Consider the following 24386-nt stretch of genomic DNA (forward strand, 5'->3'; position numbering starts at 1 on the left):
AATCTCACAAAAGACCAGAAGGTGACAAAGTGGACCTGTAGATAGGAGATGCTTTGGATTAAACTGTGGATGTATTCTTTACAAGAAGATTTGTTCCCAGGATTTAGTGGCACACAGCAGAAAAATTACAGGACGGTCGCTCTCTTCAATGTAGCTGGCCAAGGTGAAGAAAATATATATTTGAGCATTTTCTTACATTACGTTTTTACCTCGTACTAATAATAAACACATATAACCAACCAGACTCGCCCTTTCTTGCTAAAATAAAATTCTTACCCGACTTGAGATCCACTCTGTCCAACCCTTTTTGGTGTCACAAGATTGCCACTTCCACTTGCTGCTGCCGTAGCTGCGGTTATGAAGGTTTTCTTTACACCCGTCTCAACACCTCCGCTTGCCAAAGAAGCATGCTGAGAAGAATCATGATCAACAAATGTGGTTTTCACTGTATTCTGGTTCCAGGTAGACCTCACATATTGTTGGTTATTGGGCACAACTGGTGTTTGTGGCACGATTTGTGCCTGTCCCACAGCACCCATTGAAGAAATGTAGTGCTCTTTTTCAATTAGGCTGTTCATACTGCGACTGTTTCCAGCTGGTTGATAAACAAGTCCAATTGGACTGGAGGGAAGGCTGCTGACAAGCATGGAATTCCTTGTAGACCCAACATGGAATTGCCTTTTGTATGCACTGTGCTGTCCTTGGTGTAAATTAAGACCAGCAATATCAGAACGGGCATACCGCGGGGCGCTCATGGTCTTCCTACTTTCGAGGAATTTCTGGCTTGTTGACAGAGTACCTCTATAACCGTTTTCAGCCACTATGGGGTAACGCTCAGGTGAAATCTCTCGTCTAATCAAAGGTTGTCCCTGAGATTTGCCCTCCATTGACCTGTACGCACTATGTAAAGTTGTTCCTCCTGCCCAGCCATTTCCATATCCTGGGAAACTGTATTCCTGTAAAAAGAAGAGACAACGTTAAACAGTGTTTAACAATATTGGTATGCTGAATGCACATGAATATGTTTCATTAACTACTAAAGTACAAGCCGTGGCCACAATGGCAGGTCAGTGTCAACTGTGACACGATACACTCTGGAAAGGCAACTTACAACGCTGACATCAATAAAAAAAAGATATCAAAGACTGACTAAAAATCACATATATAGCATACTGGTTTGCTGCTACTTGTGCTGTTTGTGACCCTTTCTTCACAGTTTTATTACTACACAGTAATTAAACAGCACCCACTACCCCCACAGGATTATGGTTCAGCCACACCTTTCATTGAAAAGTGATGTTTCCATTTGCCAATAAGATTGCCCTCTCTCCCCAGATGGATCAGCACCAAATATTGCACTTACTTAACATTTAGTTAAGGTCTAGTAGGCCAAATCTATTTACGTTCCATCCAGGGGACTAGAAATTTAAGATGAGGGGTGGGGTGGGGGTTTGCGGTCTCACTTTTCAAGATGCTAGCCAACCGTTAACAAAAACGTTTGCTTAGCCAGTGCTTGCGTCCATAATGAATGGCCTCATCTTAAACAAAAAAAATGCCAACCTCAGCGTCATGTGTACATGCGCATACCGCACCATGCATGTTTTTTTACTTATATAAAAAATAAAACAATTAAGGCTGTGGCTGGCTGAAAGCCCAGGTAGTGTGCTGAGGTGGTTGGCTGCTGGTCCTGGCTAAAGGCCAATTCTTGAGGCCAACCCACACTGCCCAAGGCTGTACACAGGGCAGAACGAGTAACTGGCAGGTGGATGCAGTAAATAAAAAATAAAAATAAATAAAAAGGAAATTCAGTGAAAAATCCTCAGTTAAAGGTTATTTATGGTTCAGTGGCCACAAATCAGAAATAGCTCTGAAATTCTCCAGTTATGGTATGTGCCACTTAACTCACTCTATTAATCACGTGGCTCGCCAAGGTCAATAAACAAGTTTGATAACAGCATGGGAAAAAACTCTTTACTAACAGCAAAATAAGGTGAGTAGCTGCTAGCAGCCAATCTGAACTGCTGTAGGTATCAGACCCCTCTTTGCAAAGAGAGGCACATATCTTTTCTGTGATTGGACATTAAAATTACATCATTCCTTTGTGAGGCCGTGGAAAGCGATTGTTCATTTTCACAAACTGAATTTCACTCAGCAAGCAGACTACAAATTCTCCATTTTCAATTTCTGGGAAAATAATTGCCCACTGCGAATAACATACATTATATTTGCCTAGGAGTCTGAGTTTATTTCTGAGGACATTGCTCCAGTTACATTCTCCACGTTGCTTTGCTTCTAAGAATCAAGGTTACCCAGAGGTCAATAAAATAGCGGCCTGGAAACAAGCACTTGGGTTTTGGGTGTCATGTCAAATCAACTATAAGAATTTGTAGTGTGGGACAGCCCACCTTCCTTCCACTTTCACTAAAGAGTGTTGCTCTAACAGCCAGTGCTTCTATGACAGTAAAAGTAGCAACAATGTTAGAGAGTACTTTTATGGGAAATACTCTAGCTGTGCAGTCATGGGAAATTCAAAATGGAAAGTACCCTTTAGAGATGGTGCTAGTGGCACACATTTCTTTATCAGTATCCATAACTTGCATTTCGCCACCAAACTGAAGGACTTGGGGGTTATCCACAAACTGCAAGTGTAAGAGTAACTCCAGCTGTAAGAGTGAATTACACATGCAAATTACTCAAATGTGTAAATTGCCCTTGTGAATAGTACCTGCAGTGTGTGAATCACACCCAAGCCATTCAGTTTGGTGGGGACGTGTAAATTGCATATTTGGGGTGAATTTACATTCAGATTTTGTGAATAGCCAAAAAGTAGCATTCTTAATCAAAAGTGTAAATTATTCAAAAGTGTAAGTTACCTTTCTGAACCAGGCCCAAAATGTTCACCCGATGTTTCATTGCTTCAGAAACTCCACAAATTGCAAAATACATGTCCAACTGTGAATTTCAACAATTAGAGCAAAGGTCCCCCTCTTGGCATTCAAGACTAATAACATCGTACCTGACTGAGGGTAGGAGGGTAATCACTAAACATTAGCGGTTTAGTTCAAACTATTTGTAGCAGACCCTACCTTCTCATTCCATCTTGCTTCTAGAAAGGCTTTGGCGCTTCCACCCAAATAAAAACGCAGGATTCATTAACCCCTTCTGTGCCGAGGCTATAGTGGTTACGTCCTTCGGCACAGTGCTGCTGTGCCGAGGACGTAACCACTACGTCCTCGGCACACAGCCCAGAGGGAGCGCTCTTGCTCCCTCTGTGTGCCCCCTCCACCCCCCGCATAATGACGTCAGCGCGCAATTGCGCGCTGACTTCATTATGGGGATCTCGCCGCACAGGAAGCCATTTGCTTCCTGTGCGGCGAGCGGAGAAGAGGTGAGTTCCTCTTCCCGGTGGGTGGGGGGGTTTGGGCTAAAGAGGCACCGGGGGAAAGGAAAGGCTTTTCCTTTCCCCCGGTGTCTCTTTGAGCATTCCTGCTGCCCGATCGCATTGAATGCCCACTAGACAACCGGGATTTTTTATTTTTTTATTTGTTTAGGTGTTTGTGACTTGCGGGGAGCGGCCCCTTGGGCAAGGGTCGCTCCCCTTGTGGGGGCAATTATTGACGGCCATTTCTGCCCCCCTTGGGGGCAGATTGGCCTACTAGAAAACACTAGATCACCAGGGATTTTTATATATTTGTTTATTTATGTGGGGGGGTGCCCCCTTGGGCAAGGGGCACCCCCCCAAGGGGGCATAGAACTGATGGCCTTTTCTGCCCCCATTGGGGGCAGATCGGCCTATTTTTTTTTTAGGTCCATCTGCCCCCAAGACGGGCAGAAGCCACTTAGGCACCAGGGATTGTGTGTGTAGTGGATGGGGGGGGCGGCCCCTTGGGCAAGGGTCGCTCCCCTTTGGGGGGCATGTCTTTTAGGGCCATTTCTGCCCCCCTTGGGGACAGATCAGCCTATTATTTTTAGGCTGATCTGCCCCCAAGGGGGGCAGAAATCACTTGAACGCCAGGGATTTTTTTAATTTGTTTATTTTGGGGGGGGGGCGTCCCCTTGGTCACGGGGCACCCCCCCAAGGGGGGCATTGACCTGTTGGCCATTTCTGCCCCCTTTGGGGGCAGATGGGCCTATTTTTTTAGGCCCACCTGCCCCCAAGGGGGGCAGAAGCCACTTAGACACCAGGGATAGTGTGTGTGTGTGTGTGTGTGTGTTAGTGGATGGGGGGGTGGGGGCCTTGGGCAAGGGTCGCCCCCCACTTTGGGGGCACATGTACCCAGGCCATTTCTGCACCCCTTGGAGACAGATCAGCCTATTATTTTTAGGCTGATCTGCCCCCAAGGGGGGCAGAAACCACTTGAACGCCAGGGATTTTTTAAATTTGTTTATTTTTGTGGGGGGGGCGTCCCCTTGGTCACGGGGCACCCCCCCCAAGGGGGGCATTGACCTGTTGGCCATTTCTGCCCCCCTTGGGGGCAGATGGGCCTATTTTGTTAGGCCCACCTGCCCCCAAGGGGGGCAGAAGCCACTTAGACACCAGGGATAGAGATAGAGATAGAGATAGAGAGTGTGTGTGTGTGTGTGTGTGTTAGTGGATGGGGGGGCCTTGGGCAAGGGTCGCCCCCCACTTTGGGGGAACATGTACCCAGGCCATTTCTGCACCCCTTGGAGACAGATCAGCCTATTATTTTTAGGCTGGTCTGCCCCCAAGGGGGGCAGAAACCACTAGAACGCCAGGGATTGTTTTTTATTTGTTTATTTTTGTGGGGGGGGCGTCCCCTTGGTCACGGGGCGCCCCCCCAAGGGGGGCATTGACCTGTTGGCCATTTCTACACCCCCTGGGGGCAGATGGGCCTATTTTGTTAGGCCCACCTGCCCCCAAGGGGGGGCAGAAGCCACTTAGACACCAGGGATAGTGTGTGTGTGTGTGTGTGTGTTAGTGGATGGGGGGGGGCCTTGGGCAAGGGTCGCCCCCCACTTTGGGGGCACATGTACCCAGGCCATTTCTGCACCCCTTGGAGACAGATCAGCCTATTATTTTTAGCCTGGTCTGCCCCCAAGGGGGGCAGAAACCACTAGAATGCCAGGGATTTTTTTTTATTTGTTTATTTTTGTGGGGGGGCGTCCCCTTGGTCACGGGGCGCCCCCCCCCCAAGGGGGGCATTGACCCGTTGGCCATTTCTACACCCCCTGGGGGCAGATGGGCCTATTTTCTTAGGCCCACCTGCCCCCAAGGGGGGCAGAAGCCACTTAGGCACCAGGGATAGCGTTGTGTGTGTTTTTTTTTTTTGTTTGAGGGCTGTCCCCTTTGGCAAGGGTCGCTCTCCATAGGGACACACTACTAAAGGTATTTTCTGGCTTCCTTGGGGCAGACAGGCCTATTTTTTTAGTAGGCCCATCTGCCCCTATGGCAGAATCCACTTAGGCACCAATTTCTAGATGTTTGATGGTGGGGTGTTTGTCAACTGATGAAGTCTTTGCATTTGTGATTAAAAAAAAAAAAATCTCCTTTTTGTTCTAGTTCAGAGTCTTTGCTTTATTTGCTGTGGCTCCTTGCAGTTTTGGCGGTGGTTGACCTGCAGTTTGCAGTTGCATGTTTTAGGTAAGTAAAAACAATTTACTCCAAAGGAGTATTTTTGCCATGCATGAATGACATGTTTGTAGGGGATGTACTAAATGCAGGATTGTGTGTGAAATTGTCCTTAGGTTTGTGCACAATGATATTTGTTTTGTCTTATTTGCCTTTCTTTCTTTCTTTTTAGTGGGATATCATTGGTGATTGCTGTGTAGTTGCTGGTGAATCAAGCTTTCTCAGGCAAGTGAGCGGTATAGTTTTTGAGTTTATAACTCTTACTAACAAAGCTACACTTTGTTACTTGTCTTACACAGTGCTGGTTGTTGGTGGTGAATTTGTCCAGTTAATTTTAGCAGGAGAGATCATGGCTAGCCGCAGGATGACCGCTCAGCAGGTGGTTGGTATGCTTTTTGAGTCACAGTCTGATAATGACTATGAGACGGACTCTGCATCTGAGGCAGAGGAGGAAGTCCGAGATTCTGGCAGTGATGTTTCAGAATCTTCTGATGATGAAGCCACACTCAGTGCAGATGAAGGGCCTGTTTTAGAGGAGGACATTGATGTGCCAATAGTGCAGCAACCTGGGGCTGAAATGTTTCCCGTTATAAGACCTGATGTCTGGGTTGCCCCAAACATGGAGCAGCCAGAGTTGCCTGCCTTTACTGGTGTCCCGGGGTGTAACGCCAATACAGAGAACTTTTTGCCTATCAATTTCTTTGAGTTATTCATGGATGATATGTTTTTGGAAGAGATTGTTGAGCAGACTAATTTGTATGCGGAGCAGCATTTGAGGGACAACGCTGCTAGACTTAGGCCACACTCTAGAGCTGCCCAGTGGATTCCCACAAATTTGGAGGAGATAAAAAAGTTTTTGGGTTTGACTTTTTTGATGAGGTTGATAAGGAAGCCGTCACTGGCTTCTTATTGGTCTACTAGTCCCTTGATGGCAACAGCTATATTTCCTGTGACCATGAGTCGTAATCGGTATTTGCTTCTTCTTAGGATGCTGCATTTTGTTGACAATGCATTAGCCTTGCCACGAGATCACCCAGATTCTGACCGTCTTTTTAAGGTTAGGCCTGTCCTTGATCATTTTGTAGATCGGTTTTTGGAGGTCTATGTTCCAGGCAAAGAGTTAAGTGTGGACGAGTCTTTGGTCCTCTTCAAGGGTCGTTTGGTTTTTAGGCAGTACATTCCTAGCAAAAGGGCACGATATGGAATTGAATTATATATGCTGTCTGAAAGTAGGACGGGATATGTGTATAGTTTCTGTGTGTACACTGGTAGGGATTCCAATATTGACCCCCCCTGGTTGTCCTCCCACTTTTGGAGTTACTGAGAAAATTGTGTGGGATCTTGGTAGACGACTGTTCAACAAAGGTCACCATTTGTATGTAGATAACTTCTACACTGGTGTGCAGTTGTTCAAGGAATTGTTTAGAGTGGACACAGTTGCTTGTGGCACAATCCGTTCTAACCGGAAAGGCTATCCAAGGGAGCTTGTCTGTAAAAAACTTGAGAGGGGACAGTGCTGTGCCTTGCGGAACGAGGAGCTGCTAGCTTTGAAATTTTCAGACAAGAGGGATGTCTACATGCTAAGTACCATCCATGATGAGAGTACTTCCCCCGTGACTGTTTGGGGCCATGTTGCTGAAGTGCGCAAACCTGTGTGCATTTTAGATTATAATAAGCACATGGGAGGTGTAGATAGAGTTGACCAGAGGTTGGAACCTTATACTGCTATTCGTAAGTCTTACGTTTGGTATAAGAAGTTAGCACTTCACCTCTTCCACTTAGCAACCTTCAATGCTTTTATTGTGTTTAGGGATAGGTCTCCAGAGTCAAAGATGACATTTGTGAAATTTCAGGAGTCAGTGATAGAGAGCCTTATTGTGGTGGAACAGGCCAGAGTTCCTAGAGAAGCAGTGGTGGAGGATGTGACTAGATTGAAAGATCGCCACTTTGCTGAGCACATTCCTCCCACACCCAAAAAAGACTTTCCAGCTAAGAAATGTAGAGTGTGTTTTCGATGAGGTATCCGGAGGGAGACTCGAATGTACTGCCCAGATTGTCCTTCAAAGCCTGGGCTGTGTGTCGGTGGTTGTTTTAAGAATTACCACACCCAGAAGAATTTCTGGGAACAACAATGAGTGTAAACTCATGTCTGTTTTGTATTTTCATGTGTTCAGTTTCATGGTTAGCATTTCTGTCATGTTCTTAGTTAGAGCTTTTGTGTTTGTAGTTTTGTAATTCTTTCTACTTAGTTAGGGGTTCCTCTGTTTAAAAAAAAAGAAAAAATGATGCCATTGTGTGTGGAGTGGGGCTTGGCTAAGAGTGTACATATTGACTTGCTGTTGGCTCCTGCAACACACTGCCAGCCAAACACCAGTCCACACACTCCCATCAGCTGGTGCGATTGTTGTATCAGGCATGTGGGCGTATGTAAGTGATGGGCCCTTGAGTGGCGCTGTCTGTCGATGTGAGTGTTGTAATGTGCTGGGCCCGTGGCTGGCGGTGTGAATGGTCTTGTGTGTGTCACGTATGAAAGTTGTGTGATTGGACTGTAAAGCGGTTGGTGCCTTGTCGGGCTTTACAGCTCACGAGCTGTGAGTCATTGGTTCAGTTTTTTGCCTTTCAGTTATTAACAGTGCATTTAATTTTTGTGAAATCTCTTGTTAGTAAAATTTGATCCACTGAACCATCACTCACCCTCATGCCAAATCCAACCAGTATGTGTGGTAAAAATGACAAAACCTGCTCTGCTGTAATCAGGCGTCGCAGCACACCTGTGACACACTAGGTGCCTCAGGTGGGACCCTGATGATGAAGCATGCCACCAACTTGGTTGGTGGGTGGGTGAGGGGTCTTTTTCACATAAACTAAGTGCGTTTCTTTTCAAAATTTTAGTGTTTGGCACATCACGGACGTATGTGGACACATCAAAACGATATATTACAAAACTACCTGTGTTTGGGGGGGGAGGGCACCTATGTTTCTGGTCCTGTGTGCGGCCTTCATCTAGGGAAACCTACCAAACCCAGACATTTTTTAAAAGTAGACACCCCAAGGAGTCCAGGGAGGTGTGGCTTGCGTGGATCCCCCAACATTTTCTTACCCAGACTCCTCTGTAAACCTAAAAATTTGCTTAAAAAAGCATCTTTTCCTGACTTTTCTTCGTAGGATCATCACTCCAGCACAAAATTCCTACTCCCCAGTGTTCCCCTCAGTCTCCCAAGTAAAATGACACCTCACTTATGTGGGTCCCCAAAGCAGAGTCAGTCTAAAGATGTATAAAAGGAATATGTCCTTATAAACTCGCTGTGCTATCCCCTCTATCTCTACATGTTTTGGGCCTTATTCTGTTGCAGGCACCTGGCCCACCCACACAAGTGAGGTATCATTTTTATCGGGAGACTTGGGGGAACGCTGGGTGGAAGGAAATTTGTGGCTCCTCTCAGATTCCAGAACTTTCTGTCACCGAAATGTGTGGAAAATGTGTTTTTTAGCCAAAATTTGAGGTCTGGAAAGGATTCTGGGTAACAGAACCTGGTCCGAGCCACACAAGTCAACCCATCTTGGATTCCCCTAGGTCTCTAGCTTTCAGAAATGCACAGGTTTTGTAGGTTTCCCTAGGTGCCGGCTGAGCTAGAGGCCAAAATCTACAGGTAGGCACTTTGCAAAAAACGCCTCTGTTTTCTTTCAAAAAATTGGATGTGTCCACGTTGCGCTTTGGGGCGTTTCGCGCGCGCGCGCTAGGCCTACCAACACAAGTGAGGTATCATTTTTATCGGGAGACTTGGGGGAACGCTGGGTGGAAGGAAATTTGTGGCTCCTCTCAGATTCCAGAACTTTCTGGCACAGAAATGTGAGGAACATGTGTTTTTTTAGCCAAATTTTGAGGTTTGCAAAGGATTCTGGGTAACAGAACCTGGTCCGAGCCACACAAGTCACCCCATCTTTGATTCCCCTAGGTCTCTAGTTTTCAGAAATGCACAGGTTTGGTAGGTTTCCCTAGGTGCCGGCTAAGCTAGAGGCCAAAATCTACAGGTAGGCACTTTGCTAAAAACAGCTCTGTTTTCTGTGATGTGTCCACGGTGTGTTTTGGGGCATATCCTGACGCGGGCGCTAGGCCTACCCACACAAGTGAGGTACCATTTTTAATCGGGAGACTTGGGGGAGCGCTGGGTGGAAGGAAATTTGTGGCTCCTCTCAGATTCCAGAACTTTCTGCCACAGAAATGTGAGGAACATGTGTTTTTTTAGCCAAATTTTGAGGTTTGCAAAGGATTCTGGGTAACAGAACCTGGTCCGAGCCACACAAGTCACCCCATCTTGGATTCCCCTAGGTCTCTAGTTTTCAGAAATGCACAGGTTTGGTAGGTTTCCCTAGGTGCCGGCTGAGCTAGAGGCCAAAATCTACAGGTAGGCACTTTGCTAAAAACAGCTCTGTTTTCTGTGGTGTGTCCACGTTGTGTTTTGGGGCATATCCTGTCGCGGGCGCTAGGCCTACCCACACAAGTGAGGTATCATTTTTATCTGGAGACTTGGGGGGACATAGAATAGCGAAACAAGTATTATTGCCCCTTGTCTTTCTCTACATTATTCCCTTCCAAATGTAAGACAGTGTGTAAAAAAGACGTCTATTTGAGAAATGCCCTGTAATTCACATGCTAGTATGGGCACCCCGGAATTCAGAGATGTGCAAATAACCACTGCTTCTCAACACCTTATCTTGTGCCCATTTTGGAAATACAAAGGTTTTCTTGATAGCTATTTTTTACTCTTCATATTTCAGCAAACGAATAGCCGTATACCCGGCATGGAATGAAAACCCACTGCAGGGTGCAGGTCTTTTATTGACTCTGGGTACCTAGAGTTCTTGATGAACCTACAAGCCCTATATATCCCCGCAACCAGAAGAGTCCAGCAGACGTAACGGTATATTGCTTTCGAAAATCTGACATTGCAGGAAAAAGTTACAGAGTAAAACGTAGAGAAAAATTGATGTTTTTTTCACCTCAATTTCAATATTTTTCTTTTTCAGTTGTTATTAGGAAACCCTTTGTAGGATCTACACAAATTACCCCTTGCTGAATTCAGAATTTTGTCTACTTTTCAGAAATGTTGCGGTTTCTGGGATCCAGCGTTGGTTTCATGCCCATTTCTGTCACTGACTGGAAGGAGGCTGAAAGCACAAAAAAATCGTAAAAATGGGGTATGTCCCAGTAAAATGCCAAAATTGTGTTGAAAAATTGGGTTTTCCGATTCAAGTCTGCCTGTTCCTGAACGCTGGGAAGCTGGTGATTTTAGCACCGCAAACCCTTTGTTGATGCCCTTTTCAGGGAAAAAACCATAAGCCTTCTTCTGCAGCCACTTTTCCCCATTTAAAAAAAAAAAAAAAAACGAAATTTTCACTGTATTTTGGCTAATTTCTTGGCCTCCTTCTGGGGAACCCACAAAGTCTGGGTACCTCTAGAATCCCTAGGATGTTGGAAAAAAAAGGACGCAAATTTGGCGTGGGTAGCTTATGTGAACAAAATGTTATTAGGGCCTAAGCGCGAACTGCTCCAAATAGCCAAAAAAAGGCTCGGCACAGGAGGGGGAAAAGGCCTGGCAGCGAAGGGGTTAAGACAGACCTTTACATTTTTGGGGTGCCACAAAGATACCTCTGTTTGCAAGTGGATTCAATCTTTCTGTACCACGTTATTGCTGGCTTTGTCCGGACTGCGAAGCCCAACTCAAGGAAAGTCAAGGAAGGTTAGAAGTCTGTCCCTGGATACGTCCGTATTTCCCCCTTTCTCATTCTCCTGCAGGATGACGTCTTGCCCCAGTGCGCTGCCTATCTCAGGAAATCACTCACCCATTAAAAACAATGGACCTCTCCTACCATTCATAGGGGGCCTATGATGAAAGAGCTATGAAACGCTGAAGTCTGTGTACATTAGAATGACGTCTGCAAAAATAAATTCATGCAAAGAGCTGCAGTGGGATTTCTCTCTCCATTTTTGTGTTCGTATTTCGACAAGCTTTAATAACAACTGGTCTCACCTTCGTACTGCTGTAAGAATTGAAACTCTGCGATGGAAGAGACCGGTAGTCTTTCTCTATCTCGTTCTTTGAATATACATGCTCGCGAACACTGAATGACCGATCATCATGTCCTGCAACGACAAAACAAGCCGTGAACCATGAGGCACAGTGTTTCTCAAATATCAGAATACAATTACAAAATTGTAACACGCTACAAGAGTTGAGAGGCCAGTTGATTTTCACTTCTTTTCTTATACGATAAAATAGCACTAGACAGACATGCGATGATTGGCAAGGGGTTTATTTCGATGACAGGGTTGTCTTTCTCAAAGTTATTTCATGGTAACTTGTGTTTTTTAATGTGGTAATCAAATTCTAGCACCATTAGTAACAAACAATAGCAATGCCAACAGGTCTTGCTTTCCTAAAATATGTAGCGGCAAGCCAATAGGTCGGCCATCTTGTTAGAGAAAGTGTTTGGTAATAATTTGGCGACGTTGTGTGTGCTGCTGCCAGCTGTCTTTTAAGGAAACTAGGACGGTGAAGCAATCTCTAGGTCTACAACAAGATGGAAAGCGGGAGTGAAATATAGATTTATATAGCGTGGCTTATCACCCGTGGGGGGGGGGGGGGGCGCGCGCACAGGGAGATGAAGTGATTTGTCCAGAACCACAGGACGCTGTGCTGAAGCCGAGTCTCGAACCCGGATTTCCTGCTCCCAAGGCGGTTTAGCACAGTTAGGTTGCCCACCTCAAAGAAGTATATTATAAAAAGTCAGTAGATAATGCTTACTTTATAAATGGTGGATGTAAAAGTCACAAACAGCAAAATATTGCACAAAAAATATTTTGACAATGGACCAGTAGTCTCCGAGCTGATGTAAGAAAATGTATGTGAATGCGGCCCATTACTTTGTGAACAAAAAGTTGTGAATCCACCATTGTGTGATCAAGACAGCAAAGTAAACCAAATGAGCCAAACTGGGTGATTAGTGAACAGTCAGCCTGTTTTATAGGCAAACATGTTTCCTACGCAAGTTGCTTGTGCACTTTAACAAAAGGGTTACTTGAGCACCGTCATCAATGAGAAAATAACTTAATGATTCTTACAATGCCAGGGACCTTGGTGGACAGGCCGTTCAAGCAATGGGAAACCATGAAAAGCCTATGAAAGCCAATGACTGAAGTGAGCTGCCTAAACCTGGCTCACTCTACTACTAACATTTACTTTTGTGAAATAATTGTTAAAAAAAGGTTTTCCAGCTAAACCTGTCAAGGCAACATATAGGCAATAGGAAAAAAACATGCATTTGCAATGCAATAGGTCTCACATTTGCTTGAGTTAGAGCTATTGGCATTGTAAATTCATAACTGGACTTTTATTGCCACATAAATTGGTCAACCCTGCCTCATAATTTTGTCTTTTCCTGCCATGTAATTCCAGTGGCCCTGCATGTAACACACACTTTCATGTACCTTCTTCCTCTAGCTGAAGCAAAAAGTGAAAGGGTTGCCATGTAGCACCCTGATTTAAATCTGCCCTGCTAATTCCAACAGAATGCCACTTTCACCAGCCAAACATATCAAGAGTGTTCAAACAGTCATAGTGTAATAAAGATGTTAAATTGGCCTTAATTATGGTAATAATTATAATAAGGAGAGCTTTTTAACAAATACACAATTATCATTTAAACCTTTATCAGAAATACACTTTTGGCATTCAACAGTAATGAGCAAAATAGCCCCTAGAAGGAACCATAACAAAAATATAATTAGCAAGAAACATGATCATGTAACTATATTGTTAGCCCCTAGAGGGCATAACCCCATGAAAAACAGGAGACAGTAACGCTTTGTAACCATAAACCTTCTTAGGGTTAGCAGGCCTACCGCAATATTATTACAAACTAGGCCTTTAAAACAAAACTTCTCCCAGCTGTAAAACAAAATTTCGAGCCATGAGAAGGCTTCAAAGACACTAAATGGTGGGAGGGGTTATTATTTTGGGATCCCCGCTAACCTAGTATGGGGACTCAGGGATGATGCAGACAGAAAGTGTGTTTTGAAGGTTGTCCCATTGTCCTAGGACCACCAATGGCTCAATTATGAGCAAAAATGTTTTGTAAAAATAATTTCCTGCAAACCATTATGGGTCAAGTTTTTGTGCCCCAAATATTATAGTATGTTGACTGCACTGCTCAGAACAGCACTTAGAAAACCCCACAATTAAAATAGCATTAGGAAGAAACATGGTCATGTTACCATACAGTCAGCCCTTAGAGAACATAACCACATGAAAAAAAAAGAATGCGAAAAAGTAATGCAGTGTAACCATATATTTGGACCCTGGAAGTCGTAGTGCATTACACATTAACAAATCTAGCAGGCCTATTGCAAGGATACTATAAACAAGGCACATAAAACATAATTACTCCCAGCTGTAAAACAAAACGTTTCAGCCATGAGAAAGCTTAAAAAGATAATGAATGGTGGTAGGGGTTATTCTTTTGGAGTCCCCACTAACAATGCAGGGACCCAGAGATGATGTAGACACAAAAAGCACATTGTGGTCAATGTTTTGAAGGTGGTCCAGTTGTCTTAGGACCATCACAGGCTGAGTTATGAGCAAAAAATGTTTTGAAAAAGTAATGCTTTGCAAAGCATTATGGGGCAAGTTTCTGTGCCACGAATATTTTAATATGTTGGTATGATTAATGCTTAGAACAGCCCTTAGAGGACACCACAATGAAAATAGCATTTGTAAGAAACATGGTCCTGTAGTATATAGTTAACCACACAAAAAGAAAATGGCAATAAACAATACAAAAAGAAAATGGCAATAAATAATGCATATATTTAGCCCATAGAGGGCATAGTGCATAACATATTTTCAGGATGATTTTACAAACAAGACCCTTATATCACAAGCTTTTCCCAGATGTAAAACAAACATTCCAGCTGCGAGGATGTTTAAAAAGACACTGAATGGTGGGAGGGGTTATTATTATGGGGTCCCCACTAATCTAGTGTGGGAACCTAGAGATGCCCTAGACAGAAAGACTGTGGTTCTGAATGTTTTGGTGGTGGTCCCATTGTCCTAGGGCCACCACACGGTGAGTTATGGGCAAAAGTGTTTTGTAGAGGTAATACCCTGGAACGCTTTATAGGGTGAGTTTCCACGAGTGCAGTTAATATTGTAGTTTTGGCTTTCCCGCTTGCCAGGCAGGGCAAACAAAGCATTTACCTATGGCAACAAGGGATTTTTGAAAATCAAGTCCAGCAACAAGTGAAAGTGATGGGCATACATGGGCGTGGATAAAAGCCCACAATACTTACAACAGGTCAAAGCGCTTGCGCTCGACCTAAAAAAATTCAGAAAATGTATAGATGGACATAAAAGGGCAGTTGTATTGTTTAAATCCATCAAACGTGAATGCTTACCCAAAATAATTACTGAAAAAAAAACGAACTTGACTATATAATTCTGTTGTCGTTTACTCCTGCTGATAAATCTGTAACTGTAGAGTCCTTGATTTGCTGTAAACGGAAAGACAAAGACGCTCTAGCCATTGTCACTGCATATTACACAGCCCTCAAGGGTGACACTATGAGGGCAACACATTCCATTTACCCATATCATGCCTTTTGATGTGAGGTGCACGTGTCTCTCAAAAGACCACCATTTAGACTGTTTGACCCGGATGTGCTTATAACTATTATTTAAGATATTGTCGATAAATCCCTTAAGGCTAATCAAAACAGTGGAAAGTAGTCACTATTTTGTCATGATACTGTAAAGCAAACTTAAAATTAATATAGTAGACCAGCCTTAAATGTAATACTGCAAACCGGCCTTAAGGTGGAGAGCTTGTTTCTCTCTCTGAAATTCCACAACCCTGGAAGAGCTGTTACAAGTTAAGTTACAATGAGAGAAATAGCACAAGTTTCAAGGACAGTGTGAACTACCCCAGCTTGTGAATGCTCGCCAAGCTTTAAACACTCAACGCCCATGCGACACAAGATATCTGCGCTCTGCCACGGAGTGCGCCATTAGCTTACCACAAGGTTCCGCAACATTTTGACTTGCTCTGTACTGGACCTCAATAAAAGAAAAGTGACTCGCACAGTCCTCGAAAGGGCATCTACAGAAAGGAAGCAGAAGTAGACCAGTAGTAAATCCGCTCATGTGCTCTCTTACAAGAGTTGACTCTTGTTTCCCGAAAAGCTGCCTTCTTAAAGTCAGGCAACATGTATTTATTTCTATTGCTCTACTTGGGTGTATTCCATGGTTAAATTATGTGCTTGTGTCTGACTACAAAAAGAATGTCAATCAGGTAAAATCTATACCCTCCCAACATGTGTGCTGCATTGGACTTTACAATATAAAGGAATCCGCCTAAGCAGTACAGAGGCGTTGCCATGAATGTGGAAACAATAGCTACAGAATCGGTGTTGGTGACCCACTGCAACTCTGGCCGGGACACAGAAGATTATATATATATATATATATCGCTGAAGTTCACGTAAGTGTAATTGTGAACAATGTGACCAGCGATTCAAAAGGCCAATCGAGTTCACACTGTTGTGTCTGTTCGTACTGTGAGCGCCATGGCCGCCATGCTGCATGAAGGGGAAAGACAAAAGAAAAGAAGTAGTTCACCCACGCTGAAGTATATCAGCAATCGTGCAATAATCCTTGTAACGGGGCAGTCTACAAGGCGTGAAAAAACAGCCTCAAGGCGGGACAGACGTGAAGCCAGTGATATCAAGTGGTTTTTGAAAGGCAAGCCCACAAATGAGTGAAAGTGATGGGCGTGACCTGGGTGTGGTTAAAAGCCCTCAATAATTACAATGGGTCAAAGCGATTGTGCGCTTGACCTAAAAATTAGCTCCCTGCAGCAGCTTTTAGATCTTCTAAATTCACATGCTGTGCAGTATTCCGCTGTAGGAGGCTGGCCTGGCTTATAGTGGGTACCAGAGGTACTTACACCTTGTGCCAGGTCCAGTTATCCCTTATTAGTGTAGAAGAGGTGTTTCTAGCAGCTTAGGCTGATAGAAGGTAGCTATGGCAAAGCAGCTTAGGCTAAACTAGGAGACATGTAAAGCTCCTACTATACCACTGGTGTCATATGCACATTATCATAAGAAAACACAATACACAGAAGTACTAAAAATAAAGGTACTTTATGTTTATGACAATATGCCAAAAGTAGCTCAGTGAGTACCCTCTGTATGAGGATAAGTTATACACACAAGATATATGTACACAAACCAAAATTACGCAGGTAATAGCAAGAAAAGTAATGCAAGCAGTGTAAAGTTAGAATAGATTGCAATAGGAGCACATAGGTATAGGGGCAACACAAACCATATACTCCAAAAGTGGAATGCAAACCACGAATGGACCCCAAACCTATGTGAGCTTGTAGGGGGTCGCTGGGACTGTAAGAAAACAGTGAGGGTTAGAAAAATAGCCCACCCAAAGACCCTGAAAGGTAGGTGTAAAGTGCACCTACAACCCCCAGAGAGCACAGAAGTCGTGATCTGCAGGAAGAACAAACACCAGCAATGCAACAACAGTGGATTTCCAGACCTGAGTACCTGTAAGACAAGGGGACCAAGTCCAATAGTCGCGACAGTGTCGAGAGTGGGCAGGAGCCCAGGAAATGCTAGCTGAGGGTGCAAGGAAGCTGCCACCTGTTGGAAGAAGCTTGGAGTCCTGCAAGAAAGAAGAGGACTAGGAACTTCCCCTTTGGAGGATGGATGACCCACGTTGTGAAGAAGCTTGCAGAGGTGTTCCCACTCAGAAAGACCGCAATCAAGCCTTGCTAGCTGCAAGGGTCGCGGTTAGGGTTTTTGGATGCTGCTGTGGCCCAGGAGGGTCCAGGATGTCGCCACTTGGATGAGGAGACAGAGGGGGCGCCCAGCAAGTCAGGGGGCCCTCACAGAAGCAGGCAGCACCCGCAGAAGTACCTGAACAGGCACTTGGCAGAAGAGTGAACCGGAGTCCACGCAAAGTCACAAAAGAGAGTCCCACGACGCCGGAGAACAACTCAGAAGGTTGTGCACTGCAGGTTAGAGTTTCGGGGACCCAGGCTTGGCTGTGCACGAAGGAAATCCTGGAAGAGTGCATAGGAGCCGGAGCAGCTGCAAATCACGCGGTACCCAGCAATGCAGTCTAGCGTGGGGAGGCAAGGACTTACCTCCACCAAACTTGGACTGAAGAGTCACTGGACTGTGGGAGTCACTTGGACAGAGTTGCTGAGTTCCAGGGACCACGCTCGTCGTGCTGAGAGGGGACCCAGAGGACCGGTGATGCAGTCTTTTGTTGCCTACGGTTGCAGGGGGAAGATTCCATCGACCCACAGGAGATTTCTTCAGAGCTCCTGGTGCAGAGAGGAGGCAGGCTACCCCCAGAGCATGCACCACCTGGAAACAGTCAAGAAGCCCGGCAGGATGAAGCGATACAAGGTTGCTAGTAGTCGTCTTGCTACTTTGTTGCGGTTTTGCAGGCGTCCTGAGCAGTCAGCGGTCGATCCTTTGGTAGAAGCTGAAGAGGGAGATGCAGAGGAACTCTGATGAGCTCTTGCATTCGTTATCTGAAGAATTCCCCAAAGCAGAGACCCTAAATAGCCAGAAAAGGAGGTTTGGCTACATAGGAAGGAGGATTGGCTACCAAGAGAGGTAAGAGCATATCAGAAGGAGCCTCTGACGTCACCTGCTGGCACTGGCCACTCAGAGCAGTCCAGTGTGCCACAGACACCTCTGTTTCCAAGATGGCAGAGGTCTGGGACACACTGGAGGAGCTCTGGGCACCTCCCCTGGGAGGTGCTGGTCAGGGGCGTGGTCACCCCACTTTCCTTTGTCCAGTTTCACGCCAGAGCAGGGATGGGGGATCCCTAAACCGGTGTAGACGGGCTTATGCAGAGATGGGCACCATCTGTGCCCATCAAAGCATTTCCAGAGGCTGGGGGAGGCTACTCCTCCCCAGCCTTCACACCTAATTCCAAAGGGAGAGGGTGTTACACCCTCTATCAGAGGAAATCCTTTGTTCTGCCTTCCTGGGCCAGGGCTGCCTGGACCCCAGGAGGGCAGAAACCTCTCTGAGGGGTTGGCAGCAGCTGCAGTGGAGACCCCGGAAAGGCAGTTTGGCAGTACCCGGGTTCTGTGCTAGAGACCCCGGGGATCATGGAATTGTCCCCCCCAATGCCAGAATTGGGGTGACAATTCCATGATCTTAGACATGTTACATGGCCATGTTCGGAGTTACAATTGTGACGCTGTACATAGGTAGTGACCTATGTACAGTGCACACCTGTAATGGTGTCCCCGCATTCACAAAGTCCGGGGAATTTGCCCTGAACGATGTGGGGGCACCTTGGCTAGTGCCAGGGTGCCCACACACTAAGTAACTTTGCACCCAACCTTCACTAGGTGAAGGTTAGACATATAGGTGACTTATAAGTTACTTAAGTGCAGTGGTAAATGGCTGTGAAATAACGTGGACGTTATTTCACTCAGGTTGCACTGGCAGGCCTGTGTAAGAATTGTCAGAGCTCCCTATGGGTGGCTAAAGAAATGCTGCAGCCCACAGGGATCTCCTGGAACCCCAATACCCTGGGTACCCGAGTACCATATACTAGGGAATTATATGGGTGTACCAGTATGCCAATGTGAATTGGTAAATTTAGTCACTAGCCTGTTAGTGACAAATTTGGAAAGCAGAGAGAGCATAACCACTGAGGTTCTGGTTAGCAGAGCCTCAGTGAGTCAGTTAGGCATCACACAGGGAACACATACAGGGCACATACTTATGAGCACTGGGACCCTGCTTAGCAGGGTCCCAGTGACACATAGACTAAAACAACATATATACAGTGAAATATGGGGGCAACATGCCAGGCAAGATGGTGCATTCCTACATCCCCCATTTAGTGGTTGGATGCAGAAACCGTCTTTAAAATACACAGGTTTATTGTGGGCACTGAGTAAAGGCCCTGATATTATTTTATTACTGGTTGTTTTGGAAGTATGATGGAGAGAGTTAACGGTTAAATACAAAAAAGAGTTACCTACAGTATAGAGCTAGAAGGAAATTACACCAGGAATGCATCAATACAACCATTTACAAAATTCCAGGTTTTACACTTTCTTCGACTACAGTAAGTCCATGTCGGAAAATTAATGTTTGTGTTCATCATGTACATTGATATCAAGGTGATTTAGGCTATGGCAGTACACAGTTTAGAGATCACGTTTTCTGGCAATTGGGACAGAATTAATTCTAAGGGCTGTGAAACGTGTATTGTTCAATGCTAAAACCTTTAAAGAAAATTAAGAAAAGAAAAACAAACAAAAAAATAAGCAACTGAGAAAGAAAGCTCTGAAGTCATTAATGGTGCCGAAGAAGCAAGCTGAGAACAATTCCACCATTGATATGTAAAGGAGATGGTGTTTTTATAGAGTTTCTGAAACTTGCAACAATTTGTCAAATTGAAAAGGCAAAAGCATGATTCAAGATAAGTCTTCAGAGCAGAAACTTCAGTTTCTTTGACTGAACATATGTTGTCAAAACTCTCAACAATTTAGGATATTTAGAAGATAAGTCAATCAAGGTCTGAACACAGACACCACAGTGTGGATAAAACAGACTACTGACTTAACTTCGAGAGATGTTTGAGATCAGGAAGTAAATAAAGAGGAGAAGAAAACTCTCCCTTCTACTTATATACTCTGAGGCCGGAAGGAGCTTGAAGTTAGTCATCATCCCTTAGGAGTACAAAGGAAGACTCAAAGTCGAAATATCTTTTTTTAGGAGAGGGGAAAAAAGTATTTTGATTCAGCATTATGCTCGAAGAGAATTCCAATAAAACAGGAGACTAAAAACTAAATCCTAGAGAAGAGACACACCAAAGCATTATTAAAAATACAGATACATCAGATTTATTCAGTCACAACACTCAGAGAAGATTTAAGAAGACTAAGGCGGCACTGGGAGAGATGAAGCTAATCAAACTATAGGGCAGAAGAAAGACAAGCAGGAAAATTGGGATGATAAAAACATATGACAAAACAAACTGATTCACCACAAGAGCAGTTGAATCATACATACCCTTCCAGGCTTTTAGAACCAGCACTCCAACACACATTCATTCCATATATAAAATAGCAGCAGCCCATTATGGAGTGTGGTGTGAAGAACAGAAACATTCATGCCTCATACTGGAATCTTTAAATCCTTTTGCAATGAAAAATTCAGTTTTCTCCTATGTTGCCAAATGCTTCACAAGGGGAGGAAGCAATCAAATGAGTAGCTGTGAAATCTAGAAACAAAAATGGAGAAAAAATAAGACCCTTGCTATGACTCTAGAAGTATATCAAGAATTACTTGGACGCTAATAAAGATCAGAGGAAATCTAATACAATTTACACTTGTTTCATTAGAGAACAACCCTGAGGTCCATTGAGGGATGGCTCTTGAGAGAAGACGAATAATGAAGATGATGCAATGAAAGGATTTATATTTTTCACAGAAGATCTCCTAATCAAGTAAGAGGAAAATAATGTGCCTTACTCTTTAAAAACCACAACAAGATACAGCAGGGTTGTGACCATAATGTAATGGCATCATCCCATTCGCCAGAAACAGACCTTTGTGGACGAAGCAGAAGTAAAGGGCAAAAATGAATCGGTTCAGCCCCAACCTATATATAACATCATCATACCAGTGGTACAGGGAAGGCTAAGGGAATATCCAAAACAATGGGAAGCTCAAACTAGACATTTGGGTATGTTGAATATATTCAAGTACAACTACAGCATAGGATTAACAAGAAATGTCCTACAATCAAGCCTAAGCCGCACAATTACAATCATGAAGTGGTTTAAGTATTAATGCTGAAGGGAGCAATACTGTCGCACCGCGGCCCCAGTCTCTCTTGCAGCATCCGAGGCCCCAAATTGGGCATGGGGCCTCGTTTCTTTATAACACGGCACACATTCTGGCATATCTAACCTCTCCCCCACTCACCTACAATTGTTGTCCTTTCTTTCTGTCGCCCTCATTTGTGCTTCCCTTTATGTTTTTCCTTCTTTCCCATTATTCCCCTCTCTTCCCATCATGCTTTGGTTCCCTACTCTCTATGGCTCCTTGTCCATTACATTCTATGTGTTTTTCCCTATCTAATATGGTATCCTTGCACTTCCTGTTGGTCGCTTCCTGTTTTTGGGTATTTAAGGGCTGTGATTCTTTTCCTCCTTGCGCTGCAGCACTTTCTGTTTGGATGGTGTCTTCGCTCCTTCTTCCTTGTGTCAGATAATGGTTACACGTCTGTTCCAGTGTTTTCCTGTTCCTTTTTGATCTTATATTTACTTATTGATTTTTGCTCCTGCTCCAGGAAATTTCCTTTTGGAGGGTTTTTCCCCTTTTTAGGATTTTTTCCCCTCTGGCACTACTTCTGAAGGACACGGCCTGCTCTTGGCGTTCCTATCGCCTGCAGCACCGTGGCTACCAGAAAGAGTCACCCCTACCTGGGCCAAGGCCGAACATTCAGGAACATGGCCCTCGCCACTCGTTCTGCGGACTCCAGGTTCAAGCAGCGCGTAAGTCATGACAAATACAGGAATATCATACAAAGAGCAACCAAGAGTTTTACCCTGTGCTTCTTCTTACAGCAAAACAAGGTATAACATTACATCTGATACTCAGCTTAAGTTTCCCAAACACGTTTGTGATGATTTAAAGATTAAAAATATAAAATTGCAGGATGTCATACCACTATTAGGAAAGGAGATGTCCTGGCAATCAACGAATTAAAGAATGCCTACTGTAATATTTCCATGTATAAAAGTGTTCGTAAATTTCTCAGGTTTCTGATGAATGGAATCCATCACCAATTTAAAGTGTTGATGTTGGGGATCAAGTCGGCCTAAGTATTTAAATTGGAGAGTGGCTGGCCAGTCATCATGGCGGCGAAATGGAACGAGAGGTCACGACCAAGCTCGCTTAATTCATGCCTAAACCGGCTTCCTGGGAATGACAGGCATGCAGAAACGGTGTCTTCTGTGGTATGGAGGGATGGTGGAAACTGTCCGTTACCGTCAGCGCAGAGGGTGGCAGTGGTGCCAAGGTCTGAGCTTGTTAGCTGATGCATTGTTGGGCCTGATCTGCCTTGTGGCCCAGAGCCCCAGGTACCACTCCAGACTGCCAAGGAGAGGGAGACAGTATTCCTCTCTTCTGTGAAGGACTACAGGGCCTGTTAAATTGGTGGGGTAGGGCTTGATTGTTGAGAGATGACCCAGTGGCTTCACTGGCCCCCTGCAGTAAACAGACCAGGTTGCTTGAGCCTGCTGAGTGCAAGCAACGGTGCTGCCCCAACAGAGGAAGATTGGGGTGGGTTGTGAGGTCTGGGCAGGACCGGTTTAGTCTGTGTTATTGGGATCATACCAGAGCAGTGCTGCGTGTCACTCAGGGATGTTGATGCCATGGATGCATCCCTCTGGCATGGTCTACTCCCTTCTTTTTCCATCTCCTGTGAGAAATAAGGAAAAAAAAAAAAAACTTATGAGGCTGAAGTGAGAAAGAATGACCTGCTGTCTCTCTGGCTAGAACTGGGTGGGCGGGTTGCCAGACTACAGGAGGGTGTTAATTTCCTATTCCTTATGTCCTAATTGACAGTAATGTTAATGCTATGGAGTAAATCATGCAGTGCAACATAAGAAAACCCCTGATTATTGCAAGTCATGGGGGGGGAGTGGGATTTGATTTTCCTGCAGGAAAATATATTAAGTTATAAAGAGGCACTCTGTATGTGACACGGCTAAGTATGTGACACTGTGCTCTGCGGCTTCGACAAAATAGAATGGTGTGCTAACACTAATTCCCTGTTCCTCTGGCCTGTAATTTCTGCTGAACATGATGATGAGCTGGAGATGCAACAGAAGTGCATGCTGTAAATATATATGCGCCCACCTCTGACACCACTCAATTTTGGTAGTCTCTCTCTGCCAGGCTAGCTTTCCTCTCCTGTGACTTCTGCATCATATTGAATGGCGATTTTAAACTGCCAGTGGGTCCAACCTTGGATAGACAACTGACATGTGCCAATTAACATTCTCACACTCAGTACACATGTGTAATTTGTATTGCTCAGCTTGTCTGATGCTTGGAGAATGCATAATCCATCAGATTGTGATTTTATTTTATTTTCCTCTCCTCTTAATATGCTCAAGGACTGACTACCTCTTGGTCGGTTCATCCCTGCTGCAAGCCTCGTTTGCCCTAACAATAGAATGGATTGTCATTTCCAACCATGCTGCTATCAGTGTTTCCTTAAAGATCTTACTTATACTACCACAGAATACATCTTTCTTGATGAACCATGAAGTTTTGGAGCAGGCTGGTGATGTTCAGGGTCTGGACAAAGCTATGTGGCAGTATAAATTACTCAATTCTCAATCCTGTTTCCTCTCCGGTATCTTTTTGGAATGCATTGAAGTGCACGATTAGAGGGGAAATTATCATTCGCATAGCATATAAAAGTGATATAATAAAGGTCTCCTTAGATTCCTCTACGAAAGATATCGTAGAAAAAAACATTTTATTTAGCAGTACAAATGACCCAGTAGTTGCCTGTTGCCTCTCTCAGGAATCTTAAGAACAAATATAACTTGATATCAAACAAGTCCATCTCTGCGTCCAAGCCCAGAAGGAGAAAACGCATTTCTACTTGAAAAAAGCAGGCAAGTCCCTAGCATTCTATTTAAAAGTAATGCCAATTGTAT

At 44.5% G+C, this 24386-nt stretch overlaps 1 protein-coding gene across 2 annotated transcripts in view; it reads right to left on the reverse strand.

Annotated features, from left to right (window-relative positions):
* PKP2 (plakophilin 2) overlaps positions 1-24386 on the reverse strand; it is a 468963-nt gene that overhangs the window by 370992 nt on the left and 73585 nt on the right. For both annotated transcript variants that reach the window (XM_069228624.1, XM_069228623.1), the window contains exons 2-3: positions 11623-11735; positions 277-956 (exon numbers count right to left, since the gene is read on the reverse strand). In XM_069228624.1, coding sequence (XP_069084725.1) covers positions 277-956; positions 11623-11735 — 793 coding nt within the window. The remainder of the gene's footprint in view (positions 1-276; positions 957-11622; positions 11736-24386) is intronic.

This window comes from Pleurodeles waltl, chromosome 4_1 (genome assembly GCF_031143425.1).
Source record: "Pleurodeles waltl isolate 20211129_DDA chromosome 4_1, aPleWal1.hap1.20221129, whole genome shotgun sequence".
NCBI lineage: Eukaryota > Metazoa > Chordata > Amphibia > Caudata > Salamandridae > Pleurodeles > Pleurodeles waltl.